The following is a 22,112-nucleotide window of genomic DNA, read 5'->3' as shown; positions in this document are numbered from 1 at the left end:
AAGACACTGAAAACTTTAGACGATCAAATCTATTTTTCCAAGGCTTCTTGATTAAGAATTAGTGTTTTTACCATAACCATGGTACTCTAGATTGAAATTTAAAGTATGATTTTTTAATAAGCGAGAATGTCAAAAGTTGACATATGACATGTCATTCTATTCAGAATGTCATTTTCTATCGAATAAAGTAAAAAAATACCGAGGGTGGTAAAAATCAAAAGTTGTAGTTATTTCCGGTGAAACAGGAAGTGACCAAAAACAATTGAATATGTCAATCAATCCTAACTTAGGTCATATACTAACATACCAAATCTCGTTTTTTTACCTGAAAAAATAAAAAAGTTATAGGGGTGAGCCACTTTTGAGACGCACCCGGCATACATTTTCTTATAACATATTTTGTAATAGAGTAATAGACTAATCAATCATTACCTTGGTAGTTTTCTAAATTATATAGATATCTTCATTAGCTAAATGAAATATGTTTAGTTTGTTTAGTGTTATTGATAGCTTGTACAACAAAACATAACATCAAATATTTGAAATAAAAATAATCAATTTATAATTTGTTTTGCCGACACTATGAACATATTCAGAGGCTCAAAATGTTCGTATTTACCATTTACAGTTTTCTTGTAACGTTTGAGAATATGACTACTTTTTATTTTTTTATTCTTCTTTTGTTAAAACTATTTGAAGAAGTCCTTTAAAATATATGTATGTCTTATTCAGTTAATTGCTAGAACATTTCCTTTTTGCCGCCAAATAATGAATAATTCATAAATTTTTCAAAGTATATAATAGCTTTTTACAGTCGTGAATTGAATGGGTTAATATTTACTTAACAATAAATTAAAATTACGGTATTCATTTCAATCAAAATAATTAAATAATTTTTTAACTGGTTTGCTTGTAACTTAATATTAAGATATTACAATTTCTGAAGCACTTAATTCCATATAGTATGACAAACGGATCTGAAACAATGGTACAACGGAAAGGGGATCACAGTTTTGTAAAAACATAAGTCATTTCAAGCGAATAATCATTGGTTATGGTTGACAGATAAACAAAGCTTTAAACGTCAGTTGTCTGTCAAACGATTGGTTGACGTTTAAAGCATTGTTTATCTGTCAACCATATATGATAATAATAGCTCCCATATATAGCGTTAACGCCTTGGGAGTAGCAAGGTACAGCTTGCCATGCTAGAGCCGTTCGGTATATAAGGAAGGTAATATGGCTAGCACTACGCTTCAACCGCCTATATTACTTCAGGATTGTGAATCCCAAGTACTCATTTAAGGCTGAGTCGACCTAGGTACCTAAACTATTTTTATTTTATTAAAAATAGTCGTCTGACGAAATGCCGGGTGTAGGATTCGAACCCACAACCTTGAGATTGGTAGACGAGAGCTGTACCTCTACGCCACCGTGCACCTACTGTCAACCATAACCAACGGTTATTCGCTTGAAAAATTCGTTAGCTCTACATCTTCGACATCAGCCGTACCAAAGTTTATGGCACGATTGGTTGTCGTCTCGACGCACTCAGTAATAAGGTGTTCTGGTGTTTCCCCATTTTCCCTACAGAATCTGCATTAGCCGTTGTTTCTCAGCTTCAATACTGAGGTGTTCGTTGAGGAGACAGTGTTCTGTTAGAAATCTCGTGACAATCCGAAGACTAGGGTGGAGACAATTCTCACGACACCTAACAGTGTTGGCTGGGGGGTCAAAAAATCCTCGGGAACGCCCGTAATCAATGGACGCTCCTTTAATGAATCTCAATGCCATGTCTGCATTGTAGTTTATCAATGAAAGTTGTAAATCACTTAAATTTATTAAGTGGATTTAAATTTATTAAGCCTCTTACTTTCATTTTTTTTCGAATCTATTAAATTTATCACTGACCTATTAAAAGAGTATACCAAACGTTTCTATGTAATTTTTGATGATAATGAAAAAATGGGATTTTGAAAACGACATTGACTTCGTATTTTTAAGATATCATTGTTTATTTATTGTTACTTGAATAATTTTGTTTTGTTTAGGATTAAGATGTTTTTTCGCTAAGTCAGTAACCTAATGTATCATTACATTGTTTAAAAAATAGATATTTTTTTATATATTTTATCGCCTAAATAGAAAACTATACAATTATTATAAGTTATAAGTACATATCTTTTTATAAATCGTCACATGGCGCAATAATATCTATTTATATAGTATATCCAGCAAAAGAATATATGACAGTAAAAAAGTAGGAAAATCTCTACCTGAACTGCAATTTAAGTTAGATGTCGATAGTAATGTGGCAACTGTCAACATAGTTATCTTGTGGAATATTTTTTATCAAAAAATACTTTTTTGTTTGTAAATAGTATATTTCTCACGTTATTTACAATTTATGGTCTTTAACACGAAGAGAAATTCTACTAAATAATGTTCTGATTTTAAAGGAAATCCTAAAAGATATAGCTGTAAATATCTCACGTCACGTGATAAGATGTTTCCATGAACTATTACATCAGTGGCTGCTTACCGTGAACCCCCAAATTTATTGCTTCTTCTTGAGAAAAAAATCTAACTTAAATTTTATCATTGTTTCATTAATTCCATTTATATTAAAAACGAGAGAAATGGTGCTTTGGAAATTCGTTTTCGAATTTTTTTTTTCATAAAAATATAAAATTTTCCATAGCAAAGAAGTTACAGCGGTTTTTTAAAACTGCACATTTTTAAAAAACACCCCGGAACGGTAACAGATATCGATGTGCGGTGATTTACACACCGATATTTTTTTTCGTCTATCTGTTATAGAAAAAAATGTTTCCTTTTAAAAGTGTCCAATTTGGCCCACCGTGTACCATAACATTTAAGTGTACTTGGTCCAAGTAAAAAATCCATAAAGGCGAAAGGGAGCTGAAGGACATAAAGGCGCCTCAAAGATTACTGTCTCAAAAGGTAACTTTCTCATTGCTTTATTTATTACAACTGATTGTTTTTATTTTTACTACTTTAGAAATGATTGGATATAGATTTCAAAACTTTACCGAAGGGGAATTTGAAACCATGAATAAGACAATTCAACACGCGAAGACAAAATATGAAAGATCCAAAAAATCAATTAAAATATAAGTTTGCTTCTACATACATTTAATGTTATACTTTCCTTTTGTATTTTTGAATAAGAAATATAAAATAATGTTTATACTGTACCTATATATTTTGTATTATTTCAGACATTCAACTTTAAGATTTTTTTTAGAAATTCGACTCGGAGGTCAGAGTTGAGTAATTCCTTATTTAATGAGCGGCCGAAAAGATCAGTAAGTTCTCAGTACTTGACAGTATTTTTGATATTTTTTGAAACAAGTAAGTGATAAATTTCTAATTTTAATTTGTTTTTTTCCAATTTGTTTGACAAATTCGACTTTCTTTGTAGGGATATATTTACCGAGCATTTTTTTTCTAAGTCAATGGATATAGAGATATGCATATTTTTATTAATATTGTTTATGTTTCTCGTCAATACGATATTAGTAAAAGTATATTATACCTATCTGAAAATCCTATCAGCTCCCTTTCGTTTACATAAAATATTATATAATGTAAATGAATAGGACAATGCACACTATCCATTCCGTTTCCCTTCCGTTCCATATCCTTTCCTTCCATAAATTTTTTGGCGGACGGACTGAAGCGTATCGGAAACAGCGTTGTCAAGTTCTTACATTTGTACCAGCTCTGTTAAAATTTTGCTGATATTTATTTATGCTTTCGCCTCTTAATTAAATCTATTACCTTTTTCAAAAGATAGAAATTTTTGAAATAAAACTTTCGTAATGATATAAATTGTACAATAAAAAGTATGGAACTGATACGGAACGGAAGCTTACGTATAGCGTCAATACAATAAAAATACGGAACAGATATGGAATGGATATTGAATGGAAACGGTGAGAATCAACCTTAAAATGTCAACCGGGTTTAAAAATAAATAAAAAAATTTAGGAGAAAAAAAATAAAAATTATTAAAAACCATACAAACAAGTATATTTTGTTGGCTGTGTCATGTCCTTATTTTGTATATGTATTTGTCTTAAGTTTTTATTATAGTTTTTAGAAGAGATAAAGTTGATTCATATTAACATCCATAAAACGCCTGATCATATGTCATTTTCCTTAAGGTATTAAACTGAACAGAATACAGCTTCATCATAAATTTTTATACGTCGCGATTTTATTTAGGCGACAGATTAGATAATGTAAATTGCATTTTTATTGCAATGTTTGTACAGGGTGTCCTATTTTCGTTTGTTTTATGGGATTTTTCGTTTGTGAGTAGAGATACAAAGATGCAATTTTCATATCACTGTACTACTTTTTCTCGGTTATCTTATAATTTATCGAAAGGGTGAAAACTGACCCACAGAGTTTTTCACGTAGGATTCAGTGGCGTTACTAGTTTTTCGCTGGGAGCTGCCATTCTTGAAATATGACTCAAAGCTATGTTTTTTTAAATGGGATACCTTTAATATTATTTTTTATTTAATTTGACTTGTTATGCCCTTTGTAAAAATATAATTTACTCTATACTTGATTCATAATCGTAAAAAAAAATATCCAAAAAAGTCCTATGGGCAGGGTTCGGAAGTAGTTAATTAAGACGTAATTTACCTGATTAACTACGTGTAGTTTTTCTTCAAAAACTACGTCTTTTCCCGTTCGTTAACTACATGAAAACTACGTTAATAAACTACCTACTGATATTATGAATAATTTTACTTTATATGAAGAGTCTAAATAATATGATGTAAATGGTTATATTTAAAGCCATATTTCTTCTGTTTTCTTAAATACATTATGTGTTTTCTAAAGCTTTAACTTATTATAACCTCACCTCATACCTTTGACATTTGAAAGTTACATACATATGTTACATAAACTACACTCTCTACATAAACTACATTAACTACATATAATGTAGTTTATGTAGTTTTTAAAAGTAACATGTAGTTTTCCGAACCCTGCCTATGGGTATTTCGCTATTGGAAGAAAATCTACAAAATAAAATAGTTATTTCTTGTAAACACTGCTGCGTTAATCCAACGGAGACTAATTGTCAGCAGTAGCTTACTAATGAACAAATTTGCCTAACGGACAAAAAAATGCTTAACGTTTCGGAAAGTCTTTCCGTCATCGGAAGCAAAAAAATACAAAGAACAAAGAAAAAAAACTATAAAAATAAATAAAAAAATAAACTATATACAGGGTTGTTCACCACATACGACACGGAATATTGTAGCTAAACGATTAGATTTTTACAAATTGTAAGTTTTGGGTTCGTTGAAAGACTATTAGAGCTACAATTTAAAAATATTTTTACAAGATACAGAGCGCATACCGCAGAATCGGTAATAACAAGAACCCGAACAAAGATAATATTACTAGCCTGTACATTTTGTACATTTGTTGTTTTAAAAACAATCTAAAATGCCAATATTCCATGGGTATATATGATTGATGACTGATTCTCATAAAATATACAGGGTGTTATATTTAAATTAAACAAGTTATTGCCGTTTAAAGCTAGTAATTATTTAAAATAATTTTTAGACACTCTGTAAAAGGTAGTATAATTTTTATTATTGCAACACAATAACTGATCAATAAATAAACTTCAGTAAATAAATTTCCATATAGTCCATTTAGAAAAATACAACTTTGATATTTTTTATTTATTTGGGACACACTGTATCTTGTAAAAATATTTTTAAATTGTAACTCTAATAGTCCTTCAACGAACCCAAAACTTACAATTTGTAAAAATCTAATCGTTAAGCTACAATACTCCGTCTCGTATGTGGTGAACAACCCTGTATATGAGGTAAGAAATGCATTATTTAACTTTTTAACGTAATCAAAAAAATTGAATAAATATTTAATTTCTCGACGACATTGAAGAGTGGAAATACCAAAGTGCCAAATTTTTCTATATTAAGTTATTGCATTAGAAACGTAATAAATACCATGCTGCATGTTCTAGAATTTAGAATAAGTGGGAGGGGGTTAATCTCTGCGACTTTAGAGATCTATTGTGTCCCCCTTTATTGAGTTATAACTCATCATACAGTCCCAGGACTTCCTACGGAGACCCGTGTCCCTCACAGTCGAAGAGCTATGACCCAGGTTGGGTAGACGAAACGGTAGCTTGTGTCGCCTGTTGGGTTTAGAGGTAGGAGGTAGGCTCCCGACCCTTGGAGGAGGTGGTAGCCTGTATGCCACTTGCGGAGGATGGTCTCACGCAAGTGTCAGCCACCTCTCCTGTAGTTCTCTTTGGGTTTGGCCCCTTGGAACTGTCATTGTTACTGTTCCCAGTGTCGCTAGGGGGTTTCCCCATAGCTTCACCGGTGATGTTTTTATTACTATTATTACTAGATCTCATAGTGTTTCTATGAGTCGCTAGGGACAGTCGGTCCACTTCTACAGAGTCCCGCATGTAGAAGTAAGGGGTAAAATACAATGGGGTGCCCCCCGGTGCCCCAAGGTTGAGGCTGTCCGTAGCCCCGCCCGGTATCGTTATATGTCTTGGTGCAATTTCCTGGCCACGACACTACAGTCAGGGACAAGACGATGAGTGAGATGCTTCTTAGACCAAGCCAAGTGCTAGGGGGGATTCCCCCCAGCACCTGACCAGGAGCTTCCCCACCAATGACAAGGTCTTGCATCTCTTAGGGGAAGCTGCATGTCCTAGCAAAAGTTACAAGTGCCAAGCGAAAGCGTCTAATTCTAAAAATTTACTATTTTCAGTAGTACTGTGTTTTTCTCATTTATCTCGAAAAAATAATTTTGGCCAGTAACGTATTCTAACCCTTTCGTATTTCCACTCTTCAATTGCACAAGTGCATAAAAAATATCTATAACTCTAATTGACAGCGTGTTATCTAAAAGCTGCACAAATTCATTCTGTTTGACATGACGTACTAATTAAATAAAATAATAATACTCTTTTAAACACTTGTGTCTAGCCCTAGCAGGCAACTGTTAAGCCCGACCAATCACGTTAGAGTTTTTGACAAACACAAATGAATTAACACACTCCAAATAACCACGCTAACCAACCTGATTGGTCAAGCTTAATAGTTGACGGCTAGGACTAGACACTTCTTTTTAAACTAAGTTGATTTATGTTAAAAAGTAAAAAAAAATTGACGTCTAGAAATTAAATATTTATTCGATTTTTTTGATTACGTTAAAAAGTTAAATAATGCATTTCTTACCTCATATACAGGGTTGTTCACCACATACGAGACGGAGTATTGTAGCTTAACGATTAGATTTTTACAAATTGTAAGTTTTGGGTTCGTTGAAGGACTATTAGAGTTACAATTTAAAAATATTTTTACAAGATACAGTGTGTCCCAAATAAATAAAAAATATCAAAGTTGTATTTTTCTAAATGGACTATATGGAAATTTATTTACTGAAGTTTATTTATTGATCAGTTATTGTGTTGCAATAATAAAAATTATACTACCTTTTACAGAGTGTCTAAAAATTATTTTAAATAATTACTAGCTTTATTTTATTTTTTCAAACCTAATATAAACCGGCTGCCTACGTTAAAAATTTAAATATTGCATTTCTTACCTCATATACAGGGTGTCCCAGAAATAAGTACAAGTATTTTAAGGGGTGGTAGATCTCGATAAAAGAAACATATTTTCCCTTTATCGTTTATCAAATAAGTCTAAAATAACGGAGTTAATTTACTTTGAAAATTTCCAAAAATAATGATTTTTTGCTAAAATTTTGAGAACCACTAGATCTTTTCTGAATTTTCTTTCTTGTAAATTTAATCTAATACCTATGTTGCCATATTATCAGGAAATTATGTTTTTTTAACTAAAAACTAAAAAAAAATCCAAAAAATTTTTCTAAAAATTTCGAATTTTCAAATTTCTTTTTTCGCGAAATAAACCTCATAGGCGTGTTTCTGGGGTTGAAGTATAAATCAGTTAAAATACTTGCACTTATTTCTGGGACACCCTGTATAAGACAAAATAAAAAATATACAGGGTATCCTGTTTAAAAAATATATAAGTTTGAGTCATGTTTCTACACTGGATTCTACGTGAAAAACTCTACGGAACTCAGTTATCACCTTTTCGATAAGTTATAAAAGGTTTATAGGATAACCGAGTGTATTTCAGGAACTAAGATTTATTTATCGTATGGCAAGCACATCGTTTAACAGATATTACAAAATAATACACGTAAAAATATAAACAATACAAAAAGATATAAAATATATAAATATAAAAAGAACACGGTATATCACAAACAAAATACGCGCAACAGGAAACAAATACAGTGAGATTAAATACAAACGTCAAGATTACGTATATAGTCTATTGCAGCGTCATCAGCAGTCAGGAAATCGGAGTAGTTTCCACCGTAAGCTCTTATCTCACACTCCTCCACTATGTGGCGTACGGTTTGTCTGTCGGCTCCACAGTCGCATCTGGGTGATGGTATCTTACCCCATCTGTGAAGAGAGTCTGCACATCTTCCGTGGTTCGTGCGTATTCTGTTGAGGGATGACCATGTTTTGCGAGGCAGCTGGTACCCAGGCGGTTTTTTGGTGATGCAGGGGAGGGCTTGACAGTGCTCAGGACATGTCTCTCGCCATTGTTCTTTCCAGGACTCTACTAGACTAAAGCCCATGTTATGTAATTCCTTGGCTGTTTTCATTGTTGGGTGTCTGGATCGAAGCCTATCCATCTCCAAGTCAGGTATGTCACGATGTATAGGGAGCTGGGGGTTGTTGTTTGCCTTCCTGTACTCCCGGAGGAGAGCATTGTTCCGACGCAGATGCGCAGGTGGAATATGACTCAGGATAGGCAGAAAATGTGTTGGGGTTGTTCTTATAGTCCCGCTGACAATTCGCATCGTGTTATTCAGCTGCACGTCGACTTTCTTCGTATGAGCGCTATTCATCCAGACCGGGGCGCAGTATTCTGCTGTTGAGTATACCAGTCCAAGAGCTGATGTATGGAGCGTGTCAGCCGAGGATCCCCAGGTAGTACCACACAACTTGTGAAGGATATTATTCCTCGTCTTTAATTTGGCTGCAGTGTTTTCCAGATGCCGCTTATAGGTGAGCGTTCTGTCCAATGTGACTCCAAGATACTTTGGATACTCGTTATGTTGGAGACGATTTCCTTCGAAACGGACGTTAAGTCGTCTGCCTGCCGATTTATTACAGAGATGGAAGCATGTCGCTTCGGTTTTTCTAGGGTTTGGTTGCAGTCTCCATTTACGGAAATATGTACTTAAGGTCACCAAGTCAGACGACAAAGTTGCCTCCATTACCTCAAAGTTCTTATGCTGCGTCGCCAAGACCCAATCGTCTGCATATCCCAACTTCCTGGAGGATGTGTGAGGCATATCAGCGATATACAAGCTGAACAGCGATGGGGCCAGGACGGAGCCCTGTGGTAAACCGTTATTTAGGATCCTTTGGGCACTTGTTTGTTCTCCCATTACTACCCGGAATTTTCTGTCAGCGAGCATGTTATCTATAAGTCGGAGAGTTCTCAAACAAGGGATTGTTTGGCCGAGTTTGTATAGTAAGCCATGTCTCCAGACAGTGTCGTAGGCTGCAGACAAATCTATAAAAATAGCTGCTGTTTTAAATATTTTCTTTGATAGCCAGCTTCTATGTATGTTGTTAGTGCCATAACCTGATCTGTGCAGCTGCGCGCAGGGCGGAACCCGGCCTGTTCTATGGGAACTGTCTCAATTATTTTGGTGGCAATGCAGTTATACAGAAGTTATTCTAAGTGCTTATAGATTGAGCTCAGCAATGCCACTGGGCGATAGCTTTCGCTCGGCTTTCCTGGCTTCAATAGGGAGATGATTTTTGATCGTTTCATTTGTTGAGGTATTATGCTGTGTGTTATGATATCTATGAAGAATTTTGCTAACCAGCTTCTTGCATATTTTCCACAGTGCAGTAGAAACTCTTGGTGGATTCCGTCATATCCAGGTGCCTTTCCCGGTTTTTACGTCCTTGAGAGTAATGGTTATTTGGTCAAACGAGAATGGCCGGGAAAATTCCGTTTGGTCGTCACAAGTAGATTTTAGCGCTGTGTGCTCGCGCCTAATCTGAGCTGTGTGAGTTCTATCTCTCGGAGCTTTCGAGGTTGACACTATATGGGAGGCTATCTTGTTTGGAGGTATTGGTGTGTCTTTGTGGGCGCTCTTGTTGCCGTCCCTTAGTTTTCTTAAAAGAGACCAGGCTTTTTTACTAGAAGTCTTGAAGTCCAATGCCTGAACGGTTTCCACCCATCGCCCTCGACGGGCCGCGTCACGACTGTGCAGCAACTCGTCGGCAATTTCTTGGTCGTTGCTAGCGAGAAATGCCTGGTATTGGGTTTCGCATTGCTCGTCCCATCCTGGGATATATTGTTTGCGGTATCCTCCGGGTATGGCCTTCTTTGCGGAGCTTACGACCGCAGCTACAAATCTCGTGTATGAATCTGCTCTAGGAGGGATCCACCTCAGGCACTTATCCAGACTATTAGAGAACATTTCCCAGTTTGCTCTCTGAAAATTCCACCGTGGTCGAGGGAAAGATATTACCAAGGGGATAGTTTTTCCAATCTCTATTAAAGCAGTCGGTGTTGGCTATGTGGAAAGTCTGGTAGGATTTTACGAGATGTTCTTATTGGTATGTTATCTTTGTCTGTGGTCACGAAGCAAAGATCCGGATTATACCCACGTTTCCAGGCCGCCGAAAAAAAGCAATCTCTATCCTTTGCGTCAAATACAAGGTACATGTTATTTTCATCCGCCCAATCTACAAGTGCCTCGCCATTTTCATCGTTATCTCTGTATTTCCATTGCGTATGATGGCTATTGAAATCACCTACATAGATAGATGGACGTTGCAATGGTAGTAGAACTTGTGGTGGCCATGGGACTGCCGGAGGTTTGTACGTGTTATTTATGGTGTAATCTCCTATTTGGATTCTATTTGGATTATTCGGTTATTAGATTGGTTCTATTTGGATTACCACGTCGTACCTTACCTTACGACAAGTTGTTGGCGCAGTGTGGATGGCGTGTGCTGCCAACAGCAGGAGACCAGTGAAATCACACATGGTTAATAACACTCATTGGCAACAACTAAACTTTTGACATGTATGTTGTTGGAAGATGTTGAGTGCAAGTGAACATTTTCGATATTGGACCTCACATAAGTTGCCACACCATAAGCGTGGTGGTATGTGGCCCCGACTAGATCGTAGCCACATATCTTACCCCTCTTCGTAAGCTGCTCCTCATTCTCCGTATGTGTCTCCTGAATGGCAACGACGTCGATGTCGTTTTCGGTCAGGATCTTCTGCAGGACGTCACATTTGGCCCTGCTTATTCCTTCCACATTTAATTGGCAAATCCTGATACAGGGTCCTGATACATTTCGTGTCGTCTGTGTCATCGAGTAGTGATGTGCCTTTGATAGCCAGGAGATCGTTCTGATTGTCTGGCTGCCAGTTAGTGCTAGTTCAATTAGTTCACGTTTTACAACGCTATCCAGGGTGCACCACGGGGAGGCGAACTAGCTTTACACCCCTTAAAGGGGAACTAAGAAACCTAGCTTTACTCACAAACGAGAAAGTCCATAAAATACACGAAAATGGGACACGCTGACTATACAGTATCTGCTAGTAGTAATATATAGAGTAGCTAATAAAAATTTGAAAAAATGCCGCAGAAAAGGACTGTAGAATATGGAAAGAATATTCTTTTGATTACACAATTATTTCTAGATTTTAGAAAATATTAAAATATATTCGAAAAAATAGCTTATGGCCTATGTATTTTAGTATTTGTACTATTCAGTAAAGAACTAAGTAACATTTAATTAATGTCAGTTTTATAGCGTTTCTTTAATTCAAATTTATTTTAGTAATTTTTTCAAGGTACGTAATTAGAAAAATGTGGGTCTTTTAATTTTTAAGGATAGATAAATATAGATATAAGTTTAAATTTTGTTTTTCAAGGTGATTTCATAACAAAACTGAATCTAAATTAATTCAATGTAATCATATTACACATCTAATGCCGGGTCCAGACCAAGCAGACCAAGCAGACAAAACAGCGACAAGACAGAAACATTCATGTTTTACGACAAAATTGCGACAAATCCTGTACATTTCTGCATATATTTTTGTCTCATTTTTGTTTCGTTTCAAGTTTCGGGGACTTTTCAATGTCCCGTCTCGAGTCGGTAAAGATCAAAGTGTCTATGTTTTGTTCGTATATTTTACGACAAGTTGTTGGCGCAGTGTGGATGGCGTGTGCTGCCAACAGCAGGAGACCAGTGAAATCACACATGGTTAATAAAACTCATTCGCAACAACTAAACTTTTGACTTTGTTGTACTTTTGTCCTTACGGTGTGGACAATTTGTCTCAAGTTTGTCTTGAGAAGTCTTGTCTTGTCTTCTTTATTTCTGAAGTAACGTCAATATTTGGATGAAAATTGGTGTCTGGGAGTTTTTTGCCATGAGAAATTTTAATGTCAAAATGACTCCTATTTGTAGGGGGCGCCACCTACATGTGTTTTAACTGTTTTGAAGAGTAAAGCTTTTTCTCCGTACCTGTATAAAACTATTGAGTGAAAAAATATACTTTTCCGTGATTTTCTACGTAAAAAATGTCTCTTGGTAAAAATCGCTACGAGCAACCGTTCTCAAGATATTTACAATGGAAATAGTCAATACATGTCATTATTGACTAAAAATAAACATGTTGAGTAGATAGTTATTTGATTGAAATGAGAAATTTGGGAACTTTTTATTTTTTTAAACTAATCATAAATTTTTCTGCGAAAAAATGATGATAAAACAGTTTCTGTCAAACAGGTTAAAAAATACATAGGTGGCGCCCTCTACAAATAGGAGCCATATTGAGCCATATTGATCGAAATCAAATTTCTCATGTCAAAAAACTTCCAGACACCAATTTTCATCCAAATATTGACGTTACTTTGGAGATTATTTGGAAAAAATCGAAATAAAAATGAAACTTCTACATCCTGTATCTCCGAAACTAATCATTTTAGGACATACATTTATAAGAACTTTTTTACTTATTTATATCTGCAGAATACGTCGCCGAAGTTTCCGGAATACAGTTTGGACCACCCTGTATATAAAATTCTCGTGTCACAGTTTTAAAAACGATACTCCTCCGAAACGGCTTAACCCATTTTAAATTTTATATGTATATTCAGTAGGTCTGAAAATAGGTTGTTATCTATTTTAATACCCCTAAATGATAAGGGTGGTCCACCCCAATTTATTTTTTGGACAAAGTTGTTTATTTTTTTTGGCGTGGCATTAAAAAATACATACAACCCTAAATTTTCACTCTTCTACGATCAACTCCTATTTTTTAGTAGTGATATTAGTAATTCAGTAATTTTCAACCCCGTGAATAAAAATGACTGTTGTCTCATAAAAAAGATTTATATGGCAAAACAACGTTTGCCGGGTCAGCTAGTAGAAATATTTTAACCGAAGATGAATGGTACTTAATGACGTTGCAATGTCATTAAGCAAGTGCAGTCACCTTTTTTGGAATGCAGATATTACATTTAAACTGTTCAACATTTTCTTATTATCAATTAAGGATCATTTTGTATCTTTATAGATTTTTTATCATTAAGATAATTATCAAAGTTAATAAATACCCACACTTATTAATTTTCATTCTTACTTCAAACATATAATTAGCTTTCATATTAATTGTTAATTATGATAATTTAACACGTGATTTTCTTTATAGAATGGTAATCCCCATCGTCCTAGGCGAATATATCAAATTTTACAATAATCCAAAGGAGAGCTTTTTGCATATCGAACAAGGATGGCTGTTAGGTAGCGCAGTAGTGGGTCTCTCTTTTATTAGAATTGTTTTAGAACATTATTGTAATATGGGTGTCCAAAGGATAGGAATGAGAGTCCGAGTAGCAGCCTGTTCACTGATATACAGAAAAGTGAGTTATATAATTGAAATTAATCTTCAATATAATTTACAGAGCTATTAACAATGATTGAAATAGTTGGCAATACTGTGTTAGAGGATTTTAGCTTCTCTGATTTTAGTATTAATGATTGGTAACTTAAACAAATTATACATCAAAAAATGTTAGCAAATTATGTTATGTCAATTCATTAACATCATTTTTTTTAAATTTATTTTTATTCCAACGAGCAAAATCAGAATAGCCAACTAATTCAATTATTGATGATCGCTCCGTACATTAACGTTTAAAGAAATATGGAATATAGTACAGGTATAGGAGTTCTTGTACCATCTCAAGGGCGTTTATGGTTGAATAAGCTACAACTTGTGTATAAATTGGTAGCTTATGATATTAAATTTTAGTATCTATTTGATAACTGAAAGTGACATAACTATTCGAAACGCTGTTTAAGTGATATAATTGTCAATAGTGATATAATTATCTGAAATTTTTATTTCAAACGAAACATTATCTACCACCCTTAAATAAATTATGTATTTTTTACATCTCTATATATGATTTGTCTCCAATTACATCTACAGATGATTTTTTACATAAAATATTTGCTCTTATCATAGAGGACGAATCATTTTATATAATTAATTGCCAAAAATGTCTCTACATGCCTTTTGGATAGAAAATTACACATATCAACCACAATACACAATAAGCTTTTACAAACTCTGGACGCATGTTTTGCTAGCTATGTTTACCATGATTAGTAGATGATTAATACTAAGTTTTAAGATAATTTTAGATTGATTTCAGATCTGTTGATAATACTAATAATAGTTACAGAAACGTGCTTTCATAGTTCAGTTAAGTGTTTGATATATTACCGCTTATTTCCGTAATTTTCTAAAAGTTCTAATCTAAATTTGATAACTTGAGGAAATTAATCACAACCAAATATTTAGTAGAATTATCATCATTTTTCATCTTCAATATTTCTTTTTGAGAAATTGTATTGTAATAAATCTTCCTGAATTTTTAATTATTTAATAGTCCAGAAGTACTACACATTAACCATAATGACATAAGAATAATTTTGAAGATTGATATACAGCATTTTTATAATTTTAAAGTAACACGAATTAAAAAAGGTTTTATACAGTATGTCTCCGAATTGTCTTTACAAGAATAAACTGAACTAAAAAATAACTTTTTTATTATCGACAATACGAGATAAATTCATTCTTTATAAAAAATTTTGCTTGTTCTAAAATTGTTAATCCCGTTTATACTTTTTCAAATTTCCATACGGTTTTAGAGAAAATTAGAAAAAAAATTTCCTAAAAATCAAAAGGCAAAAGGTAATACTATTTCGTTTTCATTCTTTGATAAATTTTTGTTGATAAAAATCTTTTTAACTTCACATGTTTTGCTGTTTTAAAATGTTAAAGAAGCATACAAAATTTATTTAGTTTAATCACAGTTTAAAGAATATTAATATATCAGTTGGCCCACTCTAAGAAATTCTATTGTTATTTTGGCTTCAAAGGCGGCCCGTGACCCGTCGAGGTGACAAAAAATTTGTACGTTTACCGGGTGCAGCGGAAGTGCTATTTTATCAGTCAGAACGCTGGCCGTATAAAATACTAAGGAATTTTAATATAGCAAGTAGAAAAATAAAAATACAGTACTAGTTTTATTGATTAACAGTTTTAGGCGTCTTTAATAATTGATCAATATTTATTAGTATTTAGTATTAAATATACATTAATATTAAAATATTAGATATATTATTCTATCCTAATTCTTTGTAATATGGAATTGTCAATAGGGTAATTATTATTAATAATTATTATGGAAACCCCATATGAAAAATGTATACTAAATAAATATAATAAGTTAATTTTTTTAATATATATAATAATAATTTGCATATTTCTTAAATTATAGCATGTTTTGCTTTATAGATGTTTGCATTTTACTTTAATTACCTACCCGAAAAGCCCAAATTTTATCGTAAGGTAATAAAAGTACCTTTGCATACAACTTGTGTTGCCATTGTCAATTTTTTTGGAATTTTTTCTAAATTTTATGATTATCATGAACAGTAATTATGACTGTTAGTAGTTAATTGTGTAATAAATTTTACTGTTCGATAAAATTTAGTAAAAACTGAAAAAAAATAATGAAAGTACCAAAAAGCTACACCTTTTGGTACCTAAATAAACGGGAATATCGATAACGGCCACATAGAAACAGGCATTTAAAAATAGGAAAAACGATATAAACTCGGATATAAAAGTCCATGCGTAATTTCAATTAAAAAAAACGGTTTCCTGAACATATATCATTTCTGGATACTCATCGTTTTTCCCATATGCTCGTCAATTGTTATATTTACTGTTACATAAAATTTAGTAAAAACTCTAAAAAACTTGTCAATAGCAGAAGAAGTTGTATGCACGTATTTTTATTACCTGACGATAAAATTTGGACTTTCCAGGTAGGTAGTTAAAGTTAAATACAAACATCTAAAAAATAAAACATGCTATTTATAAAAATGCAAATATCTTAAATAATAATTTAATATGCACTTTGCAAACCGGTAAATACTGCAAAATCCAAAACATAATAGTAAAATATCTACTACTACTCTAAAATATCTACTAAAATAATAAACTAATTGTTAAAAATAAATATTTTGTGCATATTTCGAGTAAAATCTTTTCTTAATTTATATGTATATTTTTAAAACCGTTTTTTTATAGTTAGGTTTCCATAATTATAATATACTTAATATGTCTAATACTTTAATTATTATATACTTAATAATAATTATTATATACTTAAGTAATATCCTATACTATATAAGCACATACCTTCCTTCATCTTTTGGGCACCTAAAGAACGATATATTTTCTGTCATTCTACTTTCACAACCATCCACTGCACAAATATTTCTAGTAGACATTTTATTCACAATTCGAACAAAACAACTAAAACACCATTTTTGGTTCACCCTATGCGTCGGACCGAAAACAAAACTAAAATAAACTTGGAACGCTGTGTACACGTCGAGCAACGGATGTAGACTGACCCAAGTCTACAAGACAGGCGGGGAGCGGCGGGAGGAATTTTGATACGGGCGAAGAGTGGGTCAACTGATATATTAATATTCTTTAAACTGGTTTAATGCTACGAATAGGGTGATAGTAGTTATCAAAAAATGGAATACTTTAACAACATCAAAAAATATGACGTTATTATCAAAATTAATAATAACCATTTAGGAATTCCACAATATTTTTATGTTTTTTTTCTAATTTTCTCTAAAACGGTATGGAAATTTGGAAAAGTATAAACGGCATTAAAGCATTTTAGAACAAGCAAAATTTTTATGAAGAATGCGTTTTGCCATTAATATCCCAATAATAAAAAAGGTTTTCCTCTTGTAAAGACAATCCGAGGTCATACTGTATCCTTAAATACCGTACGACCGAAAAAAAATGCACCGAGTTGGCTTAGAAATGACGATGACATTCCCTATATAACTTTACATATAAAATGACAGATCTTTATTTCATAGCCATTAGGGCTGACGCTGTTTTTTTTTCGATCATATTGTATATGAGAATTACTTTAAAAATATATTATATTCTGATTTGATTTAAAACATGTTTAATTTATATTATTTTTTCTAATGTAGTCTCCGAGTAAAAGTAAATTGGTTGTGGTAAGTCGCCTGAATGATTGAATCATGAAGTTATTAGAGTTAATTATAATTTTATAAGGATTTCCTCCGCCTGTTTAATAGAATTACTCTTTATTTGGTCACTACCTCTAATTTTTAACAATGCAATGGGATACATTTCCATTTTAAACAACAATAATTAAACGAAGTACCACTAACTAGTTATCATTATATCAACTTTTTATTTGTATATTTAATATGAAAATAGTTTAACAATTTTTAACAATACAATTCTGATTTTTGATCCAATACCTATAATGCATTTAATATGATTTCTAAATAGCTTTACATACATAAAAATGTCTGTATTATTTCTCTTTTTAAACAATAGAATACTACTTTTGTTTAATTATTATGAATGTTTTAATATTTTTTACTAATATAAATAAAAACAATATTATTTCTTTTTAAATACAGGTTTATTCATGTTTTAGCTTTTAAAATTGAACCAAGCTTCGCTGGGTAAAACAGCGGCAGGTCAATTAGTCAACTTGCTGTCAAACGATGTTATAAGATTTGATATGGTCTCATGGTTTTACCACTATTTTTGGATTATGCCTATACAAAGTGCTATTGCATTATATATTATGTACAGTTATATAGGAATGGCAGCTTTGCCGGCCATGGCAGCCATTACAGTCCAAGCTGTAATAATTCAAGGTGAGTTTGACGTGTCCTCTGATTGGCCAACCTCATTTTTCAAAATAGGATATAATATTTTGCCATCTATGGCTTACATTAGGGACCGGTTTAGTGATGTAAAATTACCGGTAGTATTACTGTAACATTGGTAATTTATAAAAAACAGCTTTTTAAATATTTTTTTTTAATTCAAAACTGTAAAAATATTATAAAAAAAGGCAAGAACGTCTTTTAAACTAGTCAGAGACAGAGTGGTCTATATTATAGAACGGTAATAGAGCGGATAATGGTAAATTATCCCCAATCCCGTTATCTGGTTGTTTTTTTTTTCTTTCGTTAATTGAGTCAAGTCTATTACTTAGAAATCGATATCTTCTCTCCTCCATATCTTCTTCCATATCTTTCTCACCTCTTCTTCCATATCTTTCTCAGCAGCTGATGGCATTCTTGGATGTTCTTCTCCATTAAGTAATTTATAATTATGGGCAATATAAGTAAGTTCTCTGCCGCTTTCTACGGTAAGTCTGTTTCTTCTTGGCCGGTGAATAAATCCATAGATTAGATTAGATTCTTCGAGGTGGTTTGTGATCCCGTTGTGTGTCCCGATGCATTGCGACCTTTCCAGATCTCTTGTGGTTCTCTTCTGAACTTTAGCTTACATTCTACAGTCCTATTCTTTTTACAAAGTCTAGCATCTTGGAGACTCCATGTAGCCCTCTGGCAATGGCCTGTCATCGCCTGTTACCGAGAATGGCATATTTGCCAAGCTGTCGCACCGACATAACCGACATACATGGCTTCGTCCGCCATTGGCTTTAGACGCCTATTCAGCTTACAATGCCTTGTTAGAAACTCACCAGAGCAGGCGAAAAAGTTCATAGTATCGTATGATCGAAAAAAACGGCGTCCAGTTGGATTGGAAATGACGATCGATAACATTTCCCATATAATTTTACATACAAAATGGGGGATACAAAACAGGGATCTTCATTTCATAGCCATCGCTGACGCCGTTTTTATTCAATCATACGGCACTATGAACTTTTTCGCCTGCTCTGGTGAGTTTCTCCACTAGTCTAAAGATTTGTAGGCCATTCTCCACAAACAAATCAATATGTAGGTACTAAAGGTTCTTTTGGTTGAGGCTGTTGACGATGGTAAATTTAAAGTGTATACAGCCAACATACTTATTTTAGAGCAAATGAAAAAAAGTAGAACGGAAAAAAAAACAATATTTCTAATTTTACCGATCTTGCGGTAATATTACGTAATATTAACAACATTAACGGTAATATTACCCTTTACATCACTAGACCGGGTAATGGTAATGGATTGAGGCATATCAATAATTTAATTTTTTGTCAAGTGTTTCAATTCTATGATATCTATTATTCTATGCTATGTTATCTATTTTTTCTATGCTCAATTATGAATTTTATCTTTTATTTGTAATAAAAAGAATCAAATTGAAGGATCCTTTTGCAACTCAACAGCAGAATCGTTGAGTTATACAAAAGCAGAAATATATTCGTGTATTCAAAAGTGGTCATAAAAGGGGGAAGACTATGATGGCGCTGCTGTAGCAAACGTTCTACATTTGAAAGAGGCTTCAAAAATAATTATTGTTGTCGACAAAACAGGAAATAATTAAAAAGAAGTAGATAAATATCCGATTTCTGAAGGCACGTATGGCATTTCTTTTTGACAAACTTTATTTATAACAGCTAAGTTCAGTGCGCTCCCTTATTACTTGTTAGCGCCACTGTGGTAATTTAGTGAACCCTTATTCTTCCCATTTCGTGACCACTTTTTCAAATAAACTCTCATAAGAGATGTTTCACCTTAAAAAAAACATAAATAAACCATAACCCTAATAACTCTTCATAAATGGTCTGATGATGGATAAACAATTCTTATGAGAAATTACATTGGAATATATATATATTTTTTAATTGTTAAGTCGAAGCCCGATGGATCAAAAACGAGTTTGTAGCGCGGTTTCTAAAATGTGTTCCAGTTTCAACAACATAGCTTGCAGATGTAGAATACTGTAGGTCGAAAAAAGGATCGGCAAGTTGGCTTGGAAACGACGAGCAATGGCATCATATAATTTTTCGTACAAAGTTATAACGATCTTCACTTACATGCCAACTCTGACGCCTTTTTCGATTGGATGGTATATAAACTACAGCGCAAATGAGCTCGAGCAATTACCGAACTATTTTTGAACGCATCTAAAATATATGCATTCCTATTAGCTCACTAAATTGTTAGGGAAAAATAATAAAAGCTAAAATAACTATTTTGTTGTAGGTTGTTTGTCCAAAAGACAAGGCATTTTAAGGGCTAAAATAGCCCATCTGACTGATAACAGGGTAAAATTGATGAGTGAAATTTGTTCCGGTATACAGGTTATTAAAATGTATGCTTGGGAAAAACCTTTTGAAAAGGTTGTAGAACTAGCGCGAAAGTAGGTTTGTTCAAAAGTTTTGTGATGTAAAAATAATATTCTATTGTTATAGATTAGAAATAGACGTAGTGAAACAAACATCGTATATTAAAGGTGCCTCTTTAGCTCTCATGATTTTTACCGAAAGAGCAACTTTGTATATAGCTGTGATAAATTATGTATTATTGGGAAATAATATAACAGGTATTGTTTCAGGAACCAGAATTTCGCTTTTTGGATATATAAGAATGCTCTAATTTTCAGGTGATGTTGTATTTTCTGTTGCTCAGCTTTTAAACACTGTACAATTGTTTATGGCGACATACTTTCCTCTAGCTTTATCCACTTATGAAGAATGCAAAGTGTCAATTAAAAGAATAGAAGACTTCCTCTTCCTAGAGGAAAACGTTGATACCTCAAATGTTGAAAGTAATGAATTAACTTATTAACTTGGCGTTTTTTTAGTTTTCTTTTTTTAGGTAAACCTGAAAATGCTGGTTTGGTAAAACTATCAGATGCCACTGCAAGCTGGACACCAAATCCTATTATTAAAACTTTAATAGAAATTAATTTGGAACTAAAGCCAGGCACGCTGTGTTGTGTTGTTGGTCCAGTTGGGTCAGGAAAAAGTTCGCTATTGCAGGTTAGTAATTACTGTATTAGACCAAAGAATATTATTATTGATTTAAATTTGTTTAGGTACTGCTTCAAGAATTACCTATATCCAGTGGTAAATTGCAAGTTGTGGGAGATATATCATATGCATCTCAAGATCCTTGGTTATTTGTTTCTAGTATTAGACAGAATATATTGTTTGGTCAAGCTTATGATAAGGAGAGGTAAGATTTTTCAAGTTAACAAATTATTTTTAGGTCTCCGATTTAAAATAAAAAATACGGTAAAAAAATCAAAATAAGTTATTCCAGATGATATGTTTTGTTATATAATCGTTGCATGAGAATGCCATAGATCAAACAGCCTAATGATAATTTTCTATAACAATGGATTTTCTATGATCATATGGGCTTCATCATAAAACTTTTTAATCATAAAGTGCATATATTACAAAATATGAATTTATTCTTCATTTATTTCTTTATTCATTATGTTTTTTAACTCTAATATTTAGAAAGAACAGATTGATAGAACACACACAACAAATTATAATGATATAGTTATATCAAATAAACTTTTAGTCACGTGATTAAGCTTGAC

General features: G+C 33.0%; 1 protein-coding gene across 1 annotated transcript in view; it reads left to right on the top strand.

The window, feature by feature from the left end:
- Positions 1-22,112, top strand: part of LOC115889481 (multidrug resistance-associated protein 4-like) — a 69,733-nt gene that overhangs the window by 24,022 nt on the left and 23,599 nt on the right. The window contains exons 4-10 of the mRNA XM_030909486.1: positions 13,863-14,073; positions 18,241-18,466; positions 20,762-20,918; positions 20,971-21,101; positions 21,162-21,326; positions 21,377-21,540; positions 21,597-21,736. Coding sequence (XP_030765346.1) covers positions 13,863-14,073; positions 18,241-18,466; positions 20,762-20,918; positions 20,971-21,101; positions 21,162-21,326; positions 21,377-21,540; positions 21,597-21,736 — 1,194 coding nt within the window. The remainder of the gene's footprint in view (positions 1-13,862; positions 14,074-18,240; positions 18,467-20,761; positions 20,919-20,970; positions 21,102-21,161; positions 21,327-21,376; positions 21,541-21,596; positions 21,737-22,112) is intronic.

Source organism: Sitophilus oryzae, unplaced genomic scaffold (genome assembly GCF_002938485.1).
Source record: "Sitophilus oryzae breed Bouriz unplaced genomic scaffold, Soryzae_2.0 scaffold_815_pilon_pilon, whole genome shotgun sequence".
NCBI lineage: Eukaryota > Metazoa > Arthropoda > Insecta > Coleoptera > Curculionidae > Sitophilus > Sitophilus oryzae.
The sequence above is the reverse complement of the archived record's forward strand: the minus strand, read 5'-3'. Positions and strand labels throughout refer to the sequence as shown.